This window comes from Dermacentor andersoni, chromosome 4 (assembly GCF_023375885.2).
Source record: "Dermacentor andersoni chromosome 4, qqDerAnde1_hic_scaffold, whole genome shotgun sequence".
Taxonomy (NCBI): Eukaryota; Metazoa; Arthropoda; class Arachnida; order Ixodida; family Ixodidae; genus Dermacentor; species Dermacentor andersoni.
Genome location: NC_092817.1, coordinates 204101 through 224983, shown reverse-complemented (window position 1 = coordinate 224983; position 20883 = coordinate 204101). Strand labels below are relative to the sequence as shown.

Sequence of the window (20883 nt, the reverse complement as noted above, 5' to 3'; positions counted from 1 at the left end):
ATGATAGCCTGTTTGTGCTTACCCATTGCATAGAAATAGCTAAGGCGGAAAATAGACATCTGTATTTAGCCTTCCTGGACATAAGCGGTGCATACGACAACGTGAACAGGGAACTCCTGTGGAACATATTAAAAGATGAAGGTATCGGTCATGAGGTAATTGATTTTGTACAGCAAATATATCGAGAAAGTAATGTTGAAATAACGTGGGAAGAAATTAAGAGTACGACAACTGTCGAGGTACACAAAGGATTAAGGCAAGGTTGTCCGCTATCACCGCTGCTGTTCATGCTTTATATTATAAGCATGGAAAGAAGGTTACAACGAAGCAATCTAGGGTTTAATCTGTCGTACAGATTAGGCGAAAAGGTTGTTGAGCAACGACTACCGGGTTTAATGTATGCGGACGATATTGTACTGTTAGCAGATAGCCAGGAAGATTTAAACTCTGGTTCATTACTGTGGAGACGAAGGAGACAGTTTAGGTTTCAGTTTTAATGCAGCTAAGTCCGGTGGGATGTTTTTCAACAATACCACTGATCAGGAGCTTACAATACAAGGCCATGAAATACCCCGAGTGGCCGAATACAAATATCTCGGGGTATGGATAAACAAAGGGCAGATGTACACGGAAAAGCACGAACAGTCTCACATAGCAAAAGGGCGAAGAGATGCCGGGATAATGAGACATAATGAAACATAGGGCATTGTGGGGGTACAACAGGTATGAGGTGCTGAGAGGTATTTGGAAGGGAGTAATGGTACCGAGGCTTACTTTCGGGAATGCGGTCCTATGTTTAAGGGCAGAGGTTCAGTCGAGTCTAGAAGTAAATCAGAGAGCTGTGGGAAGGTTAGCAATAGGTGCCCACGGGAAAACCACAAACGAAGCTGTACAGGGAGATATGGGCTGGGCATCGTTCGAAGCACGGGAAGCTCAGAGTAAAATCCTATACGAAAAACGCCTGAGGAAATTCGTCGATAACAGGTGGGCAGCTAAGGTATTTAAATACCTATACGTAAAGAGCGTTGACTCACAATGGCGTGAAAGAACTAGGAAGCTAACCAGTAAGTATGCCAGACACGAGGCCGAAGAAAGACAGAGCATTAAACGAGAGGTTAAAAACGCGGAAGGTAAAAATTGGATAAATTCAATGGAAAAGAAGCTTAGTGTGGAACTATATCGATACTGGAGACAGCAGGTCAGGAAGGAAGCGTTTTATGATAACTCAAGAGGCAGTGCCCTACTCTTTGAAGCTAGATCAGGATGTCTTAGAACGCGGAGCTATAAAAAGAAATTTAACGAAGAAGAAGACACATGTACTGTGTGTGGTAAATATGTAGAAACAATGGAACACCTCATTCTAAAATGTGATGGTATCAAGCCCGATGTCGATGCGGCCACAGTCACGCTTCCTGAGGCCCTAGGGTTCAGAGATAATAATAGTTATGTAAATAAATATGCGGTGGAAATTAGCAAAAGGGGATTGGAGGATTGGTGGCTCAAAAGCAGAGAGGTGACATAAGGTTAAAAGGGTAGGAAGACGTATTTAAAGAAAATCGAGACTTTCAATAACACACAACACAGATAAACATAAATATAAAAAGCAAAATAAAAATCTGAGCATGGTGGCAACTGCCATCACCCCGTTTCAAAGGGGACGCACCTACCTTCCATCCATCCATCCAGCCAGTTCTCGCAAGTACGAGGGAAGTGCAATTACCATAAGTATGTTTATTACAGCGACATGGCGACTCAGCAGGAAAAGTTCAAAAACACTAGTACAGGCCTTAGCCGCTCATGGATGCAGACGACTCCAGCGTGTGGCAACACACAGTAAACTACGACCGCCAACGCACATGCCTGGCATATATGTGCCCCCTGGCTCCGCCCCACGATCCGCGAGCGGCAGAAATTCCTGTGCCCTGTTAACTACTCAGAAAAAAAAAGAGATAAGGGCAGGATTAACCTGCAATTATTTTACAGAAGATAGCCATGGCAGGGCAGACGGACGAGAGATGAATCTGCTTTAACGTAGCCATCAAAAAATGAAGGGAAAAGAAAAAAAATGAAAATTACGCGCTACATGCAGAGGCAGAAACACGTGAATGTTTAATTTTTATTCTCTCTTTTTTTGTGCTAACAGCAGTAACGATGAAACTTTCTTTAAGTTAGGACTGTGCACTTTTGGAAAAGATGCTTGGGTTGGAAGACATACTTTGTAATAAAGGAATGCTAGCAGCATAGCAGTGCCGGATTTCGCATCATTTCAGCGAAATGAGGTCACCAGCGCCACTTCTCGCTTTTTGCGTGCACTACATCGTTTCTGGTCTGGCTATTGGGTCATTCAGACAGCAGATGGCACGCCACTCAGTAAGCAACCAGTTCTCGCAAGTACGAGGGAAGCGCAATTACCATAAGTATGTTTATTACAGCGACATCACGACTCGGCAGGAAACTTTCAAAAACAGTACAGGCCTTAGCCGCTCATTGATGCAGACGACTCCAGCGTGTGGCAACACACAGTAAACTGAGGCCGCCAACGCACATGCCTGGCATATATGTGCCTCCTGGCTCCGCCCCACGATGCACGAGTGGCAGAAATTCCTATGCCCTGTTAACTACTAAGAAAAAAAAAGAGATAAGGGCAAGTTTAACCTGCATTTATTTTACGGGAAATAACCATGGCATGGCAGACGGACGAGAGATGAATCTGCTTTAACGTAGCCATCAAAAAATGAAGGGAGAATAAAAAATATGAAGATTACAGGATACATGCAGAGGCAGAAACACGTGAATGTTCAATTTTTATTCTCCCCTTTTTTGTGCTAACAGCAGTAACGAAGAAACTTTCTTTAAGTTCGGACTATGCGCTTTTGGAAAAGGTGCTTGGGTTGCAAGACATACTTTGCAATAAAGGAATGCCAGCAGCTGTTGCGTACTTCAGGGTAGCGTATCGTACTGCTGCCGAGTTGTAGCCACGCCTGCCTATCAAAGCTCGACCGACGTTACTATTGTGTAGCGTGGCGTTGTCGGCGGGCTGCAGGCATCCGGTAGACCATGGCGACCGGGCAAGGACGAGACGATTTCTAGCGCGAAACATGCACGGTTTATTCAAAGGTTGATGAGAAGAGAGTGAAGTGATCTAAAAAAGTAGATTTCGGAGCCCCTTAGACAGGCTCTCTACAATCGTGGGAGGGATCTTGCTTCCGCCGACGTCACGTGACCGGCACAGAGTCTGATTCGCGGAAAGAGGGCTATCCTCATCCGGTTATAACGAGCCTCTGGTTATACCGAGCCTGCTGCAAGGAGGATGGCGTCCCGCCTCCGGTTATGCCAAGCCGCAGCTCCGGGAATTGCAGATGCTTGTCCTTCCCTTTTGGGCGTTGCTGGTTCGCGGAAGTTCCCCTGTAGACCTTGACAGTTCGATAAAAGGGTCCCTATAAAGTCGCACACACACACACAAAAGAGGCCTGTAAACACTGCGGGCCTTCCGTCAGACCGGCAGACACTCGAGGTCTCGCAACTTTTCGTCTCTTGCGTGGGCAAGCAATCACCCCAGAACAGTGCCGGACCCACAACCACAAAGCAGCGAGCACAAGGCCACCCTCCTCCAAGACACACCAGGCTTAAAAAAAACAAAAAAAAAAAACACGCTACACCTTTCCCATTCCTTACGCGCGTCCTCCCCCCCCCCCCCCCCCCCTGAACACTAAAAATAGCAATTTCTTGAAAGCGTTAAGACGTGGTTATTAAAATCAGTTAACAATCGACTACACTGCGGAAAAAAAAGAAACGTATGAACGAACGTAAAAATGCCACGGAAACCCGGGTTAGCATGAGGCTTTCGTTACTCTAGGGGCAAAGACTCAAACCGACGGCCTTGCCGTTAAGCTTACCCTTCTTTAGCGAATATCGAGGGTGTACTGTTGAAGAGCCAAGCTCCAGCGCAAAAGACGGCCGTTTTTCGTAGACATGAACTGCAGCAAGGTGAGGGGCCAGTGGTTAGTCTCTATTGTGAACCTTGAAACCGTGATATAACAAGCTAGCTTCTGCAATGCCCATATTAAGCAGGCGCATCCTTTTTCTAATGCACTGGATGCTTCCTCACGAACTGAAAGCTTTCTACTGGCGCACAGTACAGGGTTTTCGTTCTCGTCATTTCTCTTTTGACAAAGCACCGCCCCCATACCCCTGTCGCTGGCATCACACTGAAGAATGAATGGCCAAGAGTAGTCGGGCGCGTTCAACACTGGCTGAGTCGTTAGTGCTTTCTTCAGCATACTAAAAGCCTTTTCTTTGGCGTCATCCCACTTTACCGTTTGTGGTTCGGTTTTTCTGAGAGCGCCCGTTAAATAAATCGCAATCTCGGAATAACGAGGGATATATCTTTGATAATAACCCGCCAACCATGGAATGACCTAATGTCCCACTTGGTGTGTGGTTGTGGGAAGTTGTCTATTGCGGTCAGTTTAACCTCGGAAGGCCGACGATGGCCTTGCCCTATTACGTGACCTAGATAAGCTACCTCCGCGCGCCCTAATTGGCATTTGGGAGCCTTAACAGTTAAGTTGGCCTCTCGTAGACGACACAGCACGGTTCGCAGGTGTTGCATATGGTCCGCCCATGATGAAGAAAAGATTGCTATGTCATCGAGATAGGGAAGTGCAAAGTCCTCCATTCCTCGTAGCACCTGGTCCATAAGGCTAAGGAAGCAATATGGCGCATTCTTCAATCCAAAGCTTAGGACTTTCGGCCGAAAAGTTCCCATCGGGGAAATAAACATCGCAAGCCTGCTTGCCCTCTCGGTCAACGGAACCTGCCAGTACCCTCTGACTAAATCGAGCGTAGAGATGAAATTAGCACTGCTCACTTTCTCAAGCCTTTCCTCGATGTGCAGTATTGGATAAGTCTGGCCCTTCGTGATTAAACTGAGACTGCGGTAGTCGATACATGGTCGCGGCTCCTTTCCTTGGACTTCAACTGAGATAAGAGGCGAGGTATTTTTATTTTTATTTTATTTATTTTCAAATACTGTTTGCCGTCTTGGCCGTAACAGGGTGGGTACAGCAGGTTTGCACAAAGCGTAAAAAATGTAAACACTTTACAAACGTAAATAGGACATGAAGCAATGAATGTTGGAAATACAATGCAAAACAAATAACGAAATACAAATACAATAGTTTGGCTAAGAAATACATGTTTCTAACATTGGGACAGTGATATTGGAAGCAGCATAAAAGAAAGACTATTGTATGTATTTGTAGAATAGTGTGGCAATGTTTGCACGGCACCACTAAGATTCAAGTTCATAAAAGGTTTTTAACGCGTTCCTCAAAGATTTTAATGCTACTCGACTGCAAAACAGACGCCGGCAAACTGTTCCATTCCTTAATCGTTCGCGGAAAAAATGAATAAGCGTACATGTCCAGATATGCTTTTGGAATTGAGAACATGCAATGATTGCTTGATCTGACGTTTCTAGCCTGCCTGGGAGCAAGATAGGGTGTGGTTGCAATATTGAAGTATCCTTTCGACAACAAAAATAGAAATTTAAGTCTAGCCAACTTCCGCCGTTGAGCCAGTGGAGGCAAATCAAGCAACCGAAGCATTTCGGAAACACGAGTCAGTACGATAATACCGGGAAAGAATGAACCTTGCAGATTTTCTCTGTATCTTCTCAATGCGGTTTATTAATCCTGATTGAAACGGATCCCAAATGACACTGGCATACTCTAACGTTGGTCTAATGCAAGTTAAATATGCAAGTAGTTTGACGGGTGTCGTTGCTAGCTTTAATTTTCGGCGAAGGAATCATAACTTTTTTTCTGCAGCTCCACAAATTTTGTCTATGTGTGATTTCCAACTTAAGTCTTTCGAAATTGTTAAACCTAGGTATTTTATCGTTTCAGCTTCGGTTAGAATTGTTGAGTTCATCTCATAATTACACTCAATAACATGCTTTGTTTTGTTTGTAACTCTGAGCATGACTGATTTAGATTCGTTAATTTTCATTTTACTTTTTGCGGCCCAGACTTCTACAGCTTTAAGGGCTTGACTAAGTGACGCCTGATCGTTTTGGTTATTGATTTCGCGATATAATAAAGAATCGTCTGCAAATAACCGTATGGTTATGCTGTTACTTATGTTATGAGCAATATCATTTATGTAAACTAGAAAAAGAAGTGGTCCTAAAACGGATCCCTGTGGAACGCCTGAGTTTATTTTTAATTGGTTAGATTTGTTACCATTTATTTCAACGTATTGTGGCCGATCTGTAAGATATGCGCGGATCCACATAACAACATCATAATTTATATTCATTTCCATCAGTTCTTTAATTAATTCATTATGTACGACCAGATCGAAAGCCTTCGAGTAATCTAAATATACAGCGTAGACCTGCTTTCTATTGTTCAAGGAAGCTGAAAAATCGTTGATCGTTTCTGTCAACTGTGTGACAGTCGAAAGGTGCTGTCGAAACCCGTGCTGGTTGGGAAAAAAAGCTTTCTTGTCTTCAAGGTAGGTGTAGATTGACTTTGAAACTATGTGTTCAAGTAGCTTGCAGCATACACACGTGAGTGAAATTGGCCGATAGTTTCCAATATGTTGCCTTTCACCAGACTTGTGAACCGGAACCACTTTTGCGACCAGCCAGTCATCTGGGACCCGTTTTTGTTTCAGCGAAGAATTAAAAATGATCTCTAGATAGTGAGCTACCCATTCCGCATATCTGCGCATAAAGGCATTTGGTATGCCGTCTGGACCTACAGATTTCTTATCGTTAATTTTAAGCAAAAGAGCTACAATGCCTTCATGCGAAACCTGAATATTAGGCATTGGTGATGTGTACGGGGATTCTAGAGAGGGGAGAAAGACCATCTGCAGAAGTGTCAGTAAAGACAGATTGAAAAAAATCATTAAAACATACTGCCATACGCGAGTTGTCCGACACAAGTTCGCCATTAGCGACAATGACACTTGGACCTTCGTTATTATGCGACAAATGGCGCCAAAAACGGTGCGGATCGTGCTTCATAAAATCAGTTAATGTCACGTCATAGTAATTTGTTTTAGCAGCAGCTATATTTCTGCGCAATATAGAGCTTAGCGCCGAAATTTTATTATGATCTTTGCTTGACTTCTGTCTCTCACGGTTAATTTTCCGCTTTAAATGTATAATTTCGCGGGTTATCCACGGGTTCCGTTTATTTATTTTCTTCTTCCGAGTCGGCACAAATCTGTTTACGCAGTAAAAAACAATATCTTTAAACGTAATCCACATCGCATTGACGTCATCCGTCGGAGTGAATTCATCAAAACACAGCGAAAGATGATCAATAATGCTTGTGTCATCGGCTCTATCGAAGCACAGAACATGCGTAGTACTACCAGCCTTCGGGTATACAGCGGTAGGCTTTATCTCCACATAAACTAGCTTATGATCCGAGAGGCCGGTTTCAACCGATACGTCGTAGCCTTCAAATCGCCCGTCTAGGAACACCAAGTCTAATACAGATCTTGATTTCCCAACTACGCGTGTGCACTCATGAACTACCTGTTGTAAATCCTTACTGAAAGCTATTTCTAGAAGTAGTTCACAATGGGCATCTTCGCGAGGCTGAACGCTAAGCGTGGACCAATCGATCCCTGGCAAGTTGAAATCCCCAGCAATGAATAAGCGACAGCTGCGCTCTTTAAAGCTTTGGAAATGGGCGATTTAGGCGGTCTATACACAGTTCCAAGAATTATCCTTGTTTTATCTAGCTTAATTTCACACCAGATGCTTTCATGTGTTGGGATGCCAGTAATTTGCACACAGTCAATGTCGGCTTTGAATACAATAGCGACTCCGCCCCCACGAGCATCGCGGTCTCTTCGTATGATTTTATAATTAGGTGGCGCGAGCTCTGCGTCTTGTATTTCGGGCCGCAGCCACGTTTCGGTTATTGTAAGCACATGGGAATCGTAATTAGCCAGGATATATTCTAAGTCTCCAATTTTGTTTACTAAACTTCTAGCGTTCAAATTGATCAAGCGGAAGGGATTCGAATCACATTTTTTGTTCCGTCATTCACCCGTACCAGCAGTAGGGCGTCTGTTAGGATACGGAACCTTCACGCACGCGATGCCCGTCCTCCCTTTCTTGTTTCGCGGAATCCCAGAGCATTTTACGCTTCGCCAGCGTTTCTTTTGAAAAATCATCAGAAATGGAGACGCCGCTGCCCTTCATCTTGCAGCTTTCTGCATTGTTTGTAAATTTTAGCTTTTTTCCTATAGTCATACAACCTGAGAATTACAGGTCGAGGCCGGGCTCTCTTTTTTCCCATCCGATGTATTCGTTCCACGGTACTCAAGTTGACGCCAAGTTTTTCTTCGAATACACCTACTAACACTTTCGCTTCAAGGTCAGTTAAGGATTCCTTCTCGCCTTCTGGTATTCCTCTCAATCACTCTCTCCTGGCTCGATTACACCTAGCTCTAACATCTTGTTTATTTCAGCGGCCATGACTTGACGCTGACGAGGTGAAACGCGATAAGCTTTCGAACGAACTGGGTCCGATGAGGTTAACTCAATATCGTGAACGATCACAGTGGTCCTGCCCGGTGTGTCTGAAAATACGTCTTTAAATTCAAACACGAGTTCCCTCAGTTCGGCCCTTTGATTGGGGTTCAACTCCGCCTGTTCTACTAACTTGTCAATGGTCTCGTGAATGTCTTTTGCCTCCGTCACTGCTGTTAACTCCGGAAAGTCGACAGGCATCTCCTCAGGGTGGTTAAGGGACATGTTCACGATGACCTCCCTCTGCCGGCAGGGTTTAAGTAGATTGCTATGGTACATTTGTGGTGTCCTCCGTTTTCCCGGTACCGTGATTACGTAGTTTGTTTCGGATAATTTCTGAATTATGTCAACCGGTCCTTCCCATTGAACCTCTAGCTTGTTTTTCAATGAGGGTTTCAGGATCATTACCTTTTCCCCAACTTCAAAGCGTCGCGTGCGAGCCGTCCTGTCATAGTAATGCTCAGCATTGCTTTGTACATTACGCATTTCCTGCTCAACAATCATTGTGGCAGGGCTTAGGTTCAATAAATTTCTCCTGCATTCTGCCTCTCGAGACCATTCAGGCTCCGGTGCTTGCCTGACCTCTTCATTAGATGGTGTACTTTCCGCATTATCCCCTATAGGGCAGTCATGTTTGGACTGCTTGACGAATCCTCCGTCAAACCTGTTTCCTTCACCACTGGACATTTGTACACTGCCTTGGCCGCGAGCTCCCTTGCCTTGGAAGGAGTTAGGGCTTGCACTGTTCCCTCACTAAGCCCGATTCCCTTGCGTCGTAGCAAGTCGTCTGATTTGTTAGAAAACAAATACGGATACTGTGGCGGGAGGTGTGCCGAGACTGCGGCTTCAATATCCGGTACTGCAATTATTAATTATAACCCTGCAATTATTTTACAGGAGATAGCCATGGCGTGGCAGACGGACGAGAGATGAATCTGCTTTAACGTACGTAGCCATCAAAAAAAGGAAGGGAAAAGAAAAAAATGGAGGTTACAGGCTACATGCAGAGGCAGAAACAAGTGAATGTTTAAATTTTATTCTCCCATTTTTTGTGCTAACAGCAGTAACGAAGAAACTACTTTAAGTTAGGACTATGCACTTTTGGAAAAGGTGCTTGGGTTGCAAGACATACTTTGTAATAAAGGAATGTTAGCAGCATAGCAGTGCCGGATTTCGCATCATTTCTGAGACTTGGTCACCAGCGCCACTTCTCGCCTTTTGCGTGCACTACATCGTTTCTGGTCTGGCTATTGTGTCCTTGAGACACCAGATGTCACGCCACTCAGTCAGCAACCAGTTCTCGCAAGTACGAGGGAAGTGCCAGCACTTCCCTCATAAAGATATTTAACATAAAGATATCTAACATAAGGATATTTAATACAGCGACATGGCGACCCGGCAGGAAACGTTCAAAAACAGTACAGGCCTTAGCTGCTCATGGATGCAGACGACTCCAGCGTGTGGCGACACACAGTAAACTGAGGCCGCCAACGCACATGCCTGGCATATATGTGGATCCTGGCTCCGCCCCACGATGCGCGAGCGGCAGAAATTCCTATGCCCTGTTAACCACTCAGAAAAAAAAAAAAAGAGATAAGGGCAAGATTAACCTGCACTTATTTTACGGGAGATAGACATGGCGTGGCAGACGGATGAGAGATGAATCTGCTTTGACGTGGCCATCAAAAAATGAAGGGAAAAGAAAGAAATGAAGATTACAGGCAACTGACTGACTGAACACCATCGCCAATTGCTTTCAAGATAGGTCCCACGCTGCCGCGCCATACGCAGCCGCCGCCGCAGCAGCAGAAAGGACCTCTTGCAATTTCTTCTTGCCTGTTTTCATTGATATCATGCCTTTTTCTTCCTCTTTCTTAACTTGCACTTGTCACTCCTGACACCATCGCCGATTGCTTTCAAGATAGGGCACGCGCAGCCGCGCCATACGTAGCCGCCACCGCAGTAGAAAGCACGTCCCAACCGCCGTTGCCTTGCGCGCGATGGAAGACAGCGCGCTGCCTCTCGGCTTTCCTCTCTTGCGCGCGCTAGATAGAGCCACCATAATCGGCTCACCCTGGAACGTTTTCGCTCGCATCCGCCATAGAGTTACTATACTGACTCTAGAGGACAAACTACCCATAGGGCCCATGCATTGAAATCGGGAACCGCAAGAGCGCCGCCATGTTGCTACGCGCCGTGGTTGCCAGGTCCTGAGACGCTTGCTAGACTTGGTGACAGTAGTCAGTTTTAATCCGGCAACAGTAGAAGCGTAGCAGCATGGCGTCTCGCTTGTAGTGTCGTGATGTGTGCGTGCAGCTGTGTGTTTGGGCTTTATAAGTTGGTTCTTTATTCTATGTTGCGGGACGGTGTGGGCGTGGTCCATGTTGGCTGTACAGGTGGCAGTTATGCAACCGAGGGATGATCCTGTTGAAGTTTCCGGCGGTATGCGGTTTTCAGCGGTCACGCCTGTTGCAGGAGTGTCACGTACGTACTCGACGAGGTTACGAGCTCGAAGCTGTGGTCAGATTCTTCGTTGGCGTTCCGTAATTCTCTTCGCACGGGCGCGGTATGTTGCAAAAGCCGCTTTCGCGATCTATCGTAGCGACGATAGATCGGGTTTCTTTACTATTATAAGTACTGATCCAACTGTAGGGCACATGTAACCGACAAACGGAAGTCTCAGGAGAGCACCTGAGATTATAATAAAGCAGGCGGCACAGGAACTCCAGGGCACCCAAGGGACAGTGGGGGGATCAAAGCTCGAAGCAGAACGGTACGTAGGTTGGGGCCGCCGAGGCAGGTGTGTGCCAGGGAGTGTTCGCACGGACAGCTCCCCTGGCACGCGCAGCAGTGCCTCGCAAGGTCGAGATGCTTTAAAGGCACCTGCGCCCATGATCTTTCTTTTGCCTCGGTGCAGTTAGCACGATTAATGAGAATAATATGGAGGGCATCCGGTGCAGTCGCGAATGCGTCATGGCAAATGTAGCTCGCGTCGCCTGGCGTGTGTAGTAATATCAGAGTTGGTTGTATGAACTTCATCATATTAATGCGCTTTGTTACGGTACCTTAACGGAATGGGTCTAGAGGACGGTGTTGGTACATTTTTTCGTACCGCCCTAATCCTATACCCCCACTACAAACACACACACATACCCCCCCCCCCCCCTTTTTTTTTATGTATAAATACAATTCCTTGCCATGACGGATCATAGCCTCCTTTATTTTTGAAAAATAGAGGAGGCTATGGACGGATTGACCAGTTCAAGTTGTCAACTTGTCAGTAACTGCCATAGGAATCACTGTAATAAACACAATTCCACGATCGGATTGTTTACTTTCATTTTTTGTTGTAACACTGAGGACTACATAGAACTTTATTTTGTATATGTGAGAGAAGTATGTGGATTTCACGAGCTTAAGCCAATGTGCGATACACAGACAAAGCAGCTGCTACAACATGGACTGCATTGAGGGCCACACAACACATATGTAATTAAAGGTGCAAAATATAGGGGGAAGCTTCAAAATACGCTCTGTAGCACTGCAAAGTATAACATATATTGTATGTGTACAATAAATGTTCAAAAAAACAATGCATCAATGTCCCATTTGCCTTCAAGTTAATATCAAGTTCAAGTTTACTGAAGTTTATTATGAGCATATGTACAACAGGAATCTGACACACCCGCAGTGAAGGTGGCTGTTCGAGGTGTGCTGGCTGCCTCAGTGTAAGAAAAAGAAAGTGGGTGAACATACCCGCCGCCCGGATGCTATCCTACTTCAAGAAACCAATAACGCCCCGACCACGCTCCCCGGTTATCAAACCTTCCATACCACCCACCCTCTTCGCCGGGTCTCCACCCTAGTACGGCGTCGTATTCCTGTTATTGAACATGATCTCAATAGTCCTCACATCGAACATCTATTCCTCGAATTAATTCCCAATCGTAAACGGAAAGAATGCATCTTCCTTCTGAACATTTACAATAGCCCCAAGGATAAAGCAAGGTGTCGCTTCCTCACCCTCTTTAAGAAGGCTCTTCACGTAGCTGGAACGCACCCCCTACTCATTGGCGGTGATTTCAACCTCGCCCATACAGGCTGGGGCTACGTTCGCACGGAAGCTGCAGCTCGCAACCTCTGGCAAGATTACCACGACTTAGGCCTTACGCTCATCACGGATCCCTCCTTTCCTACACGCCTCGGTACTTCCACTACCCGGGACTCTACCCCCGACCTCACCTTCATCAAACATATCAACAATGCACACTGGACCAATACCCAGCAAGACCTGGGCAGCGACCATTATATCCTTGCTCTCTCTTTACCCCAACTCGCTGCCGCCCCTGCCCCCACTAAAGAATTCACCATTACCGACTGGGATGTTTTTCGAAAAATACGCATAGGTTCTACCTCAGCAGAAGGCATTACCGACATTAACACCTGGATGCAAGCGCTACGCACTGATGTTCAAACGGCCACTCGGGTGGTAACTACAGCTGCCTCAGTTGAACGCATGGATAGCCGCCTCGCCCATCTTCTGGAGGCTAAAACCTCCATCCTAGCTCGATGGAAGGGGCAGCGCCTAAACCGTCGCCTCAGAAGTAAGATTTCCAAACTGAACACAGCCATCGAGGAGCATTGTCAAACCCTCAGCCGGCAACAATGGACTGAGCTGTGTAACACGGTGGACGGACAACTTCATCGCCCTTCCTCGTGGAAACTCCTCAAACATCTGCTTGATAATACCACCACCCGCACCACCCAACAGGATCGGCTGCAGAAGCTCCTTTATACGGAGACCCTTAAGCAAGGTCCACAACAGGTGCTTGACTACCTCTGCACCAGATATATCTCCAGGGGACAAGTCAGTCCACACAGCAATTACATCGGTAGCCCCAACCCTACACTAGACGCCGATTTCAGCGTATCTGAAATACATGCCGCTCTACGCAAGCTTAACGGTCGTTCTGCTCCAGGGCCAGACGGGGTCTCTAACAAAAGCCTTCGCAATCTCGATGACGAGTCCGTGTCCCATCTGACTGACTACATCAACGATTGCTGGCGCAGTGGTGCCCTTCCAGCCGCCTGGAAGACTGCCAACGTTATCCTAATCCCAAAGCCTGGCAAACCATCTAGCCTCAATAACTTAAGGCCCATCTCCCTCACTTCATGCGTAGGCAAGGTGATGGAACACGCCTTCTTAGCACGCATCAACAGTCACCTCGAGGACAACTCTCTCTATCCCCACACCATCATTGGATTTCGCCCTCACCTTTCTACTCAAGACGCTATGTTGCAGCTCAAACATCAAGTGCTAAACGATCATTCCCGTAACATGAAAGCCATTCTCGGACTCGACCTCACTCAAGCTTTTGATAACATTTCCCATGCAGCTATCCTTGACCAGGTCTCCAACCTCCACCTGGGAGAGCGAGCCTACAATTACATCCGTGACTTTCTCTCCAATCGCACGGCTACCCTCTCGGCCGGGGATTTACGATCAGACCAGCTTCCCCTTGGCAGCAAAGGCACCCCGCAAGGTTCAGTTATCTCTCCCATGCTCTTTAACTTAGTCATGATTGGCCTTGCCAAGCAACTACAGCAAGTCGACAATATCAACCATACCATCTACGCCGACGACATCACCATCTGGTCGTACCGAGGCAGTGATGGTCAAGTGGAATCAGCCCTCCAAACGGCGATTGACACGGTTGAAGACTATCTCCAAGGGACCGGACTGCGCTGTTCGCCGGCTAAATTGGAGCTTCTGCTATACAAGCCCATTCAGCGGGGTCGCCCTCCCAAACACCAATCTGATCACCGACCCTGTGACGCCATCACCCTACGCCTTCAAGATGGCAGTCCTATCCCACACGTCCCTAGTATCCGGGTTCTCGGTCTCACCATCTCTACCAACGGCTCCAACGCCTTGGCTCTCAACAAGATCTGTGCCCAATCTCAAAACACCCTACGACTTCTTAAACGTATATCTAACCGACGCGGAGGACTCAAAGAAGAAAGCCTTCTCCGACTCATCCAATCATTTGTCATATGCCACATTACCTACGTTGCTGCGTACCTCAACTGGTACCGGGCTGAGCAAAACAAGCTCGACACCCTCATACGAGGGGTCTACAAGCAAGCACTTGGTCTCCCACATTGCACCAGCACTGAACTCTTCAACCAACTGGGAGTTCACAACAACCTTTCCGAACTCATTGAAGCTCAACAACGCTCTCAGCTTGAACGGCTCACCCTTACTGAAACGGGGCGCTTTATTCTGTCCACGCTTGGCTTCACCTACCATCAGCAACAGGGCCCCAAACAACCGATCCCGAACGACATCCGTAGCTGGATCTACATAGACCCGATTCCTAGAAATATGCACCCTGAATATAACAGGGCCCGGCGCCAAGCTCGGGCCGGAGCTATCATAAAAGCCCTTGCCCACGTACCTGGCGTCACATTTGTTGATGCTGCCCAATACTCCCATGGCACACGATTTGTGGCCGTCGCCACACGCGATGGAGTCCTACACCACGCCTGCAGCGTCACTACCCCCGCTGCGGAGACGGCTGAAGAAGTGGCCATCGCCCTGGCCACTTTAGATCCCACATGTCACACCATAGTTTGTGACTCTCGCTCAGCCGTTACTAACTTCAGCAAAGGCCGTATTTCTCCCCAAGCTCTTCGCATCCTCTGCCAGGCACCACACTCTAAAGACAGCATAATCTCCCTAACATGGATACCAGCCCATGCCGGCCCTGTCCACCCACACCTCCCCAATCTCAACGAGGTCACCCACTCCATTGCGCGAGGCCTAGTCAACCGCGCCGGAGTCACTGGAGATGAGTTGGGCACCAGGGACAGTCTGACAACTTATAACGATCTCGTTAAGGCATTTTACCTCAGTCGCCGAATCTTCCCCCCGCCTCACCCAAAGTTCAGCCGGGCGCAGGCTACCACCCTGCGTCTACTACAAACAAACACGTACCCTTCACCCGCCCGCCTCAACCTTATATTTCCGGACGTCTACACTACCCCCAACTGCCGGTGCTGTAGAATTCACCCGGCTACACTTCCGCATATGCTATGGGAGTGCCCAGCACAGTACACCCAGACTAACACCACGACTCTCTCGTCGAGGTTGCATGAGGCTCTGCGGAGCTCCGCCCTCGACGACCAAACCTGGGCGACCCAGCACGCCCGCGAGGCGGCGGCGAGGCAAGCCCTCGACGTCCCTTCGTGGGAGGCTTAGGCCCGGCCATCATAAAGTGCTGGTTCCACAATAAAAGTTTATTCCTCCTCCTCGACACCAGTACCACTGCTTCTTGCCTCTGACCTGCACGTGCCTCCGCAGCATCTTTGTGCACAAGTGTGCTGGCGTGGCGAGGCGTAGAAGTCATCCGAGAGAAATAGTATTGTTTACAAGGAGACGTGGCTGTTCACATTGCCTGTCGCTTTCCCTCAAATGTTTCCTTGGCGACTAGGGTGACACACCCACATTCAAGGTGGCTGTTCTGGGTGTGCAGGCTGCCTAAAAAGAAAAAGAAAGAAATTAGATGAATGTCGATACCAGTGCTATTGCTTGCCTCTTACCTGCATTTGCCTCCACGGCCTCTTGGCTTGCGGAGTCTGTATGAGGGAGCTGCTGTGGCTAGGCGTAGGCATTGTCTAAGCAAAAAGAAAAGGCCATTCAAATGGGGAATTATGGAAATAAATGCAGTTGTTATGTCTGCTTCTTGCACTCTTCTTGCCTAAAGTTTTCAAACATAGTGTCCAGTACACACCAGCACTTTGACTGCTTCTGCTTTTTACCTCCAGGTGTTGCTGCGAGATCCTTAGTATGGCTGCGTGCAGCATTGTAACACTTGGTGGAGGCATTTGAAGTGGTAGCCAAAAATATAAAGAATCATCCTTGTCTGCATGAATGCTTTCAATTTCTAAATGCAGTGGTAACTATCACTATTAGTGCAAGGCACCCCACATCTATGCGGCAAGTGCCATAGCTCGAAACTGAATTTTTTCCTTTAGTGTTTCACAAGGCGTCTGATATGTCCACATTAGATGTGATGTGTTTGTTTTTATTTATCCCAGTGTGGAGAGAGCTTGTGAAGACCAGTGTTGAGTGGGCAAGAGAGCAGAGTGGGCAAGAGAGCAACGTAGGCAGCATGGTTCACGCTTGGCCCGTTGCGCTTCGCAGGTTTTCCTGTCATCCGTCCTTATGCTGTGCCTGCCTCCTGCTCAGACGGCAATCACCGTTCCTACAACTCTGGAACGCCTGGATTACATCGTAGAATGCCACGCTTTTCCGGGTGTTATCTCGGATGTTTTCCCAGCACCGCAGCTCGCTGTCTGCAGGGAATACTCATCGACACTGGCATCAGTTCCTGAGACTGCCTATATCTACTGGCGGAACGTTCGTCACTTCAGTGGGCAAGAGAGCAACGTAGGCAGCATGGTTCACGCTTGGCCCGTTTGCGCTTCGCAGGTGTGTAAACGATATTCTTTATATGTTAAAAAAAGCGACAACCCGTACTTGCTGTTGCTCCCTTGCCCACAAGTGTTTTATGAAATTGCCTGTGACTGTTTTTCGTTAGTGTTTCTACTACTACGCTCCGGTGATGTGGAAACAAATCCCGGGCCTGACACTCGTTCGGCATCATTGCTTTCCTTGGAAGACTTGCCCGATGATCTCGCAGAACAAATGCGGGTTCTTTTTCATTTATTGAAAGATTTGCATACTCGTTCTGTGCAATCAGCAAGAAGTCAGGCCGAACTGTCCGCTGACATAAAAGCCATAAAAAGCAGTCAAAAAAGTATCGAAACGAAGATTGGCAACATTCACGATAGATTGGATAAACTCGAAGAAAAAAATAAATCGTTCGACAATATGTCTGGAGAACTTAACGGATTACGCCAGACAGTGGAAGGCGCTACCGCCAGGCATGACTCTTTGGAAGCTCGTGTAGACGATTTAGAAGATAGGTCGCGTCGCGACAACTTAATTTTTCGAGGTATACCTGACTCTCCTGAATCGTGGGACCAGTCTGAAGCACGTGTCAAATCTGCCCTTCTTTGTGTTGCGGATAATTGGCCCGATAATGCTATCGATCGTGCGCATCGTATCGGACCTTTCGTCGCCAATAAGTGCCGCCCCATTATTGTGAAGTTTTCAAACTATAAGGTCAAACAAAAAGTTCTGAGTGCACGTAAAAAGCTAAAAGAAAATAGCATCACTATGAGCGAAGATTTTTCACCCGCAACGCGTCGTATACGCTCGAAACTTGCTGATTTTGCCAAAAGTCAATCGGAAACTGAGCCCTATCAGCTTAGGTACAAAACACTTGTCATGAATAAAAAGCATTACGTGTACACTGCTGAAACAGACAGCGTCGCTGAACGTAAGAAATATGCTTCATCTGATAACCGCCGTACAAATGCCAACGCAACTAAAGGTGCATCAAGCTAGAGGTGCGCGAGGGGCTGTGGGCAAGATCAGTTACACACATCTGTACTCTTTACTAATATTCGAAGTCTGTCTAATAAGCGTGACCGTTTAAACTCTGCTATTGATACTTGCAATGCACGCATTCTCGTATTAACAGAAACCTGGCTTCGGCCAGAGGTAATGGATCATGAACTTTTTTCATCAGTTAACAAATTTTCTGTATATCGCTGTGATCGAGGGTCGCGGACAGGCGGTGGTGTATTGCTCGCTATCTCAAACGAACTCCCATTGTACCGCATCCACATTCAAAGTGAGTTGGAAACCGTTTGGGTTGTCGCAGAATTTCCCAAGCAAAAAATAATTATTGGTGTCTGTTACCGCCCCCCTTCTCACAATTCCATTTTCGTTAACGAACTACATGATGTGATTAATTCTGTGGTGTGTCAATTCCCGAGGTTACCGCTTTTCTTAATGGGGGATTTTAACATCCCTAATGTATCGTGTGACTGTGAGCCACCTGCGCTAAATCCGCCTTCTTCACTCGCAAGAGATTTTTTAGATATGTGCGCTGTATTTTCTTTAACACAATTGATAACGAAACCAACTCGAATAGCTGAATCAACAGCAAACATTCTTGATCTCGTACTAGCAACACACCCTGAATACATTTCTAACGTCACTCACCTGCCCGGTAGCGCATTTACATTCGCTCGCCTGTGCAGCCGGTCGATTGCAGCGCCACCCCCGCGGCGCCAACGGGAACTATATATCTAGGTAACTTTTCGCCCTAGGGGAGTCTAGTTCCCTAGTCGTCGTGTAAAAAACGCGCCTAGCTCCTGAAATGCCCTAGTCCCCATGCGCGCGCGCAGGGTTTGTGCCAACTCGCCGGAGCGCCAGGGTGGGAGGTTCATTGCGCGTGCACGCAAGCAGCACGACCACGAACGAAGCGATACAAGGTGGAACAGCGGGTTTTACGGCAATCGAAGCTGTGTGTGTGTGTGTGTGACGCGCTTGGTGTGTGCAAAGAGCAATTAAGTAGCGTGTGTGACGAATGTGTATGCGCAAAATAGCACGAGCACGAACGAAGGTGGAACATCGCGTTTTGGCGTTTGGTGTGCGCAGAGCAATCGAGTTGCGTGTGTGACGCGTTTGTTCGCGCAAACAGCACGACCACGAACGAAGCGATGCAAGGTGGAACAGCGCGTGTTGCACAATCGAGTTGTGTGTGTGCGTGTGTGTGACGCGTTTGTGATGCGCAAACAGCACGACGACGATCGTCTTCTAAAACTGCGCCAGAGCAAACCGATTGTTGAGTACTACATACGTATTGCGCGGGCGTTAAACTAGAGAAACACGGGATTGCGACGCGACCAGCCGCAGTGTATAGGACTGTACGTACGTAGTACGTACGTTTTTGTAATGTGGTCAATCTTAAAAGGACGATGGCATTTCTGCACCAGCGGAGAAGTGGGAAATCGTGATTAAATTTGGCCGATCATTGTCAAAAGCAAAGGCTTACCCTTAATTAGGGGTTATCCCCTACCTTCTACTGAAACTGCAGCCTCTAGTAGTCTTCATGCACTATTGTAATCATGACACCATCCGACGATACCCTCTGACGTGGGGCCCAGACTACTGGAGAGCTGGTTGATCAAGCTTGCTCAATAAACTTGACCTTTTATTCTTTGATTATGCTACAGTGCTAGAGCGTAGTTTCTTGCTATTAGTAAACAGGCAAGACAACAAAGCATTGCAGGCAAGACAACAAAGCATTGCTACTATACTCCTGTTGTGGCTCTTCAGTCAATGACACTAGAGGGGAAAGGAATCGAGATCCAAGCCAAGGGGCAAATAGTGTTTAGTCAGTCTTAAACACCCTTAACTCAATGTTTTAAATGCCTGTGTGGTTGATACCTTGTCTAGTGGAACTTCTTGCCATATCCCCAAAATGTGCATAGCACCAGAGGTATAGTTTGACAGCTGTAAGCAGTGCAATTAAGGGAGTGCAGTACCTGTATTGCAGCTTTGCACCGGCTAAGATATTGAAGCTTGGGAGTATGTTCATATTTCTCATCTATAGTGTGGCAAGAACTTGTAATCCGCCTTCAAGTTCTGCTGGAGCACAAGCTACTGTTGCTCTTTTGTGCAGCTAGTGTCAGCAGACAAGCTTGCAGTATTGCTAGGTAGAAAAGCACTTAGGCTTCACGACCATCCAAGTCATAAATGAATAAGTGCATGGCTAGAAGTTGTAAATTGCAAGAAACAGTTCAAATGCCATTGAGCATAGTTGCGCTATTGCAATGTATCCTTCGGAGCATTGTACGAGCCATGGTAGTTCCCACATTGTGTTGAAGTGCCACACCAGTGACATATGATAATGATGCTAGTGCGATCCAGTGTGGCTGTACTTTGTTCTATAAAAACTTTTCATGTGTTTTAGATTATATTTAGTGCAGTATCTGAAAGGTTATGCACAGAAGATGATAGTTGACCTTACAGCCATTTTTTCTATACAGTCCTCCACTTTCCATCAAGTTCAGCAAATCATTGAAGCCCCAAAATAACACATTTAATATTGGTACTCAGATTGAACAGTTTCAGTTCTATGTGTATGTTTCAGAGAACTCGACCAAACATAAAGAATGAAAATTTAGCTACCTATTGATGCTGTAGCTTTAGGCTCTGCAGGAACCATTTATCTGCAGCACCCAACTTATCCCGTATTTGACGGATCATGATAGATGTGTGAAGAAGCACGAGTGTTATGCAGAACAGTTTTCAAGAGGTAATGAACCTCTACCATATAATTCATAAATAACTGGAAGGCTTCTCCTAAGGAAATGTTCGTGCTTTGCACTGTAACATTGAC

At 46.8% G+C, this 20883-nt stretch overlaps 1 protein-coding gene across 1 annotated transcript; it reads left to right on the top strand.

Moving 5' to 3' along the window:
* Positions 1–15162: 15162 nt before the first annotated feature.
* Positions 15163–18035, top strand: LOC126536025 (uncharacterized). Its single transcript, XM_050182919.3, has one exon. The coding sequence runs from the start codon at positions 16788–16790 to the stop codon at positions 18033–18035; it is 1248 nt and encodes a 415-aa protein (XP_050038876.1). The 5' UTR covers positions 15163–16787.
* The last annotated feature ends 2848 nt before the right edge of the window (positions 18036–20883 follow it).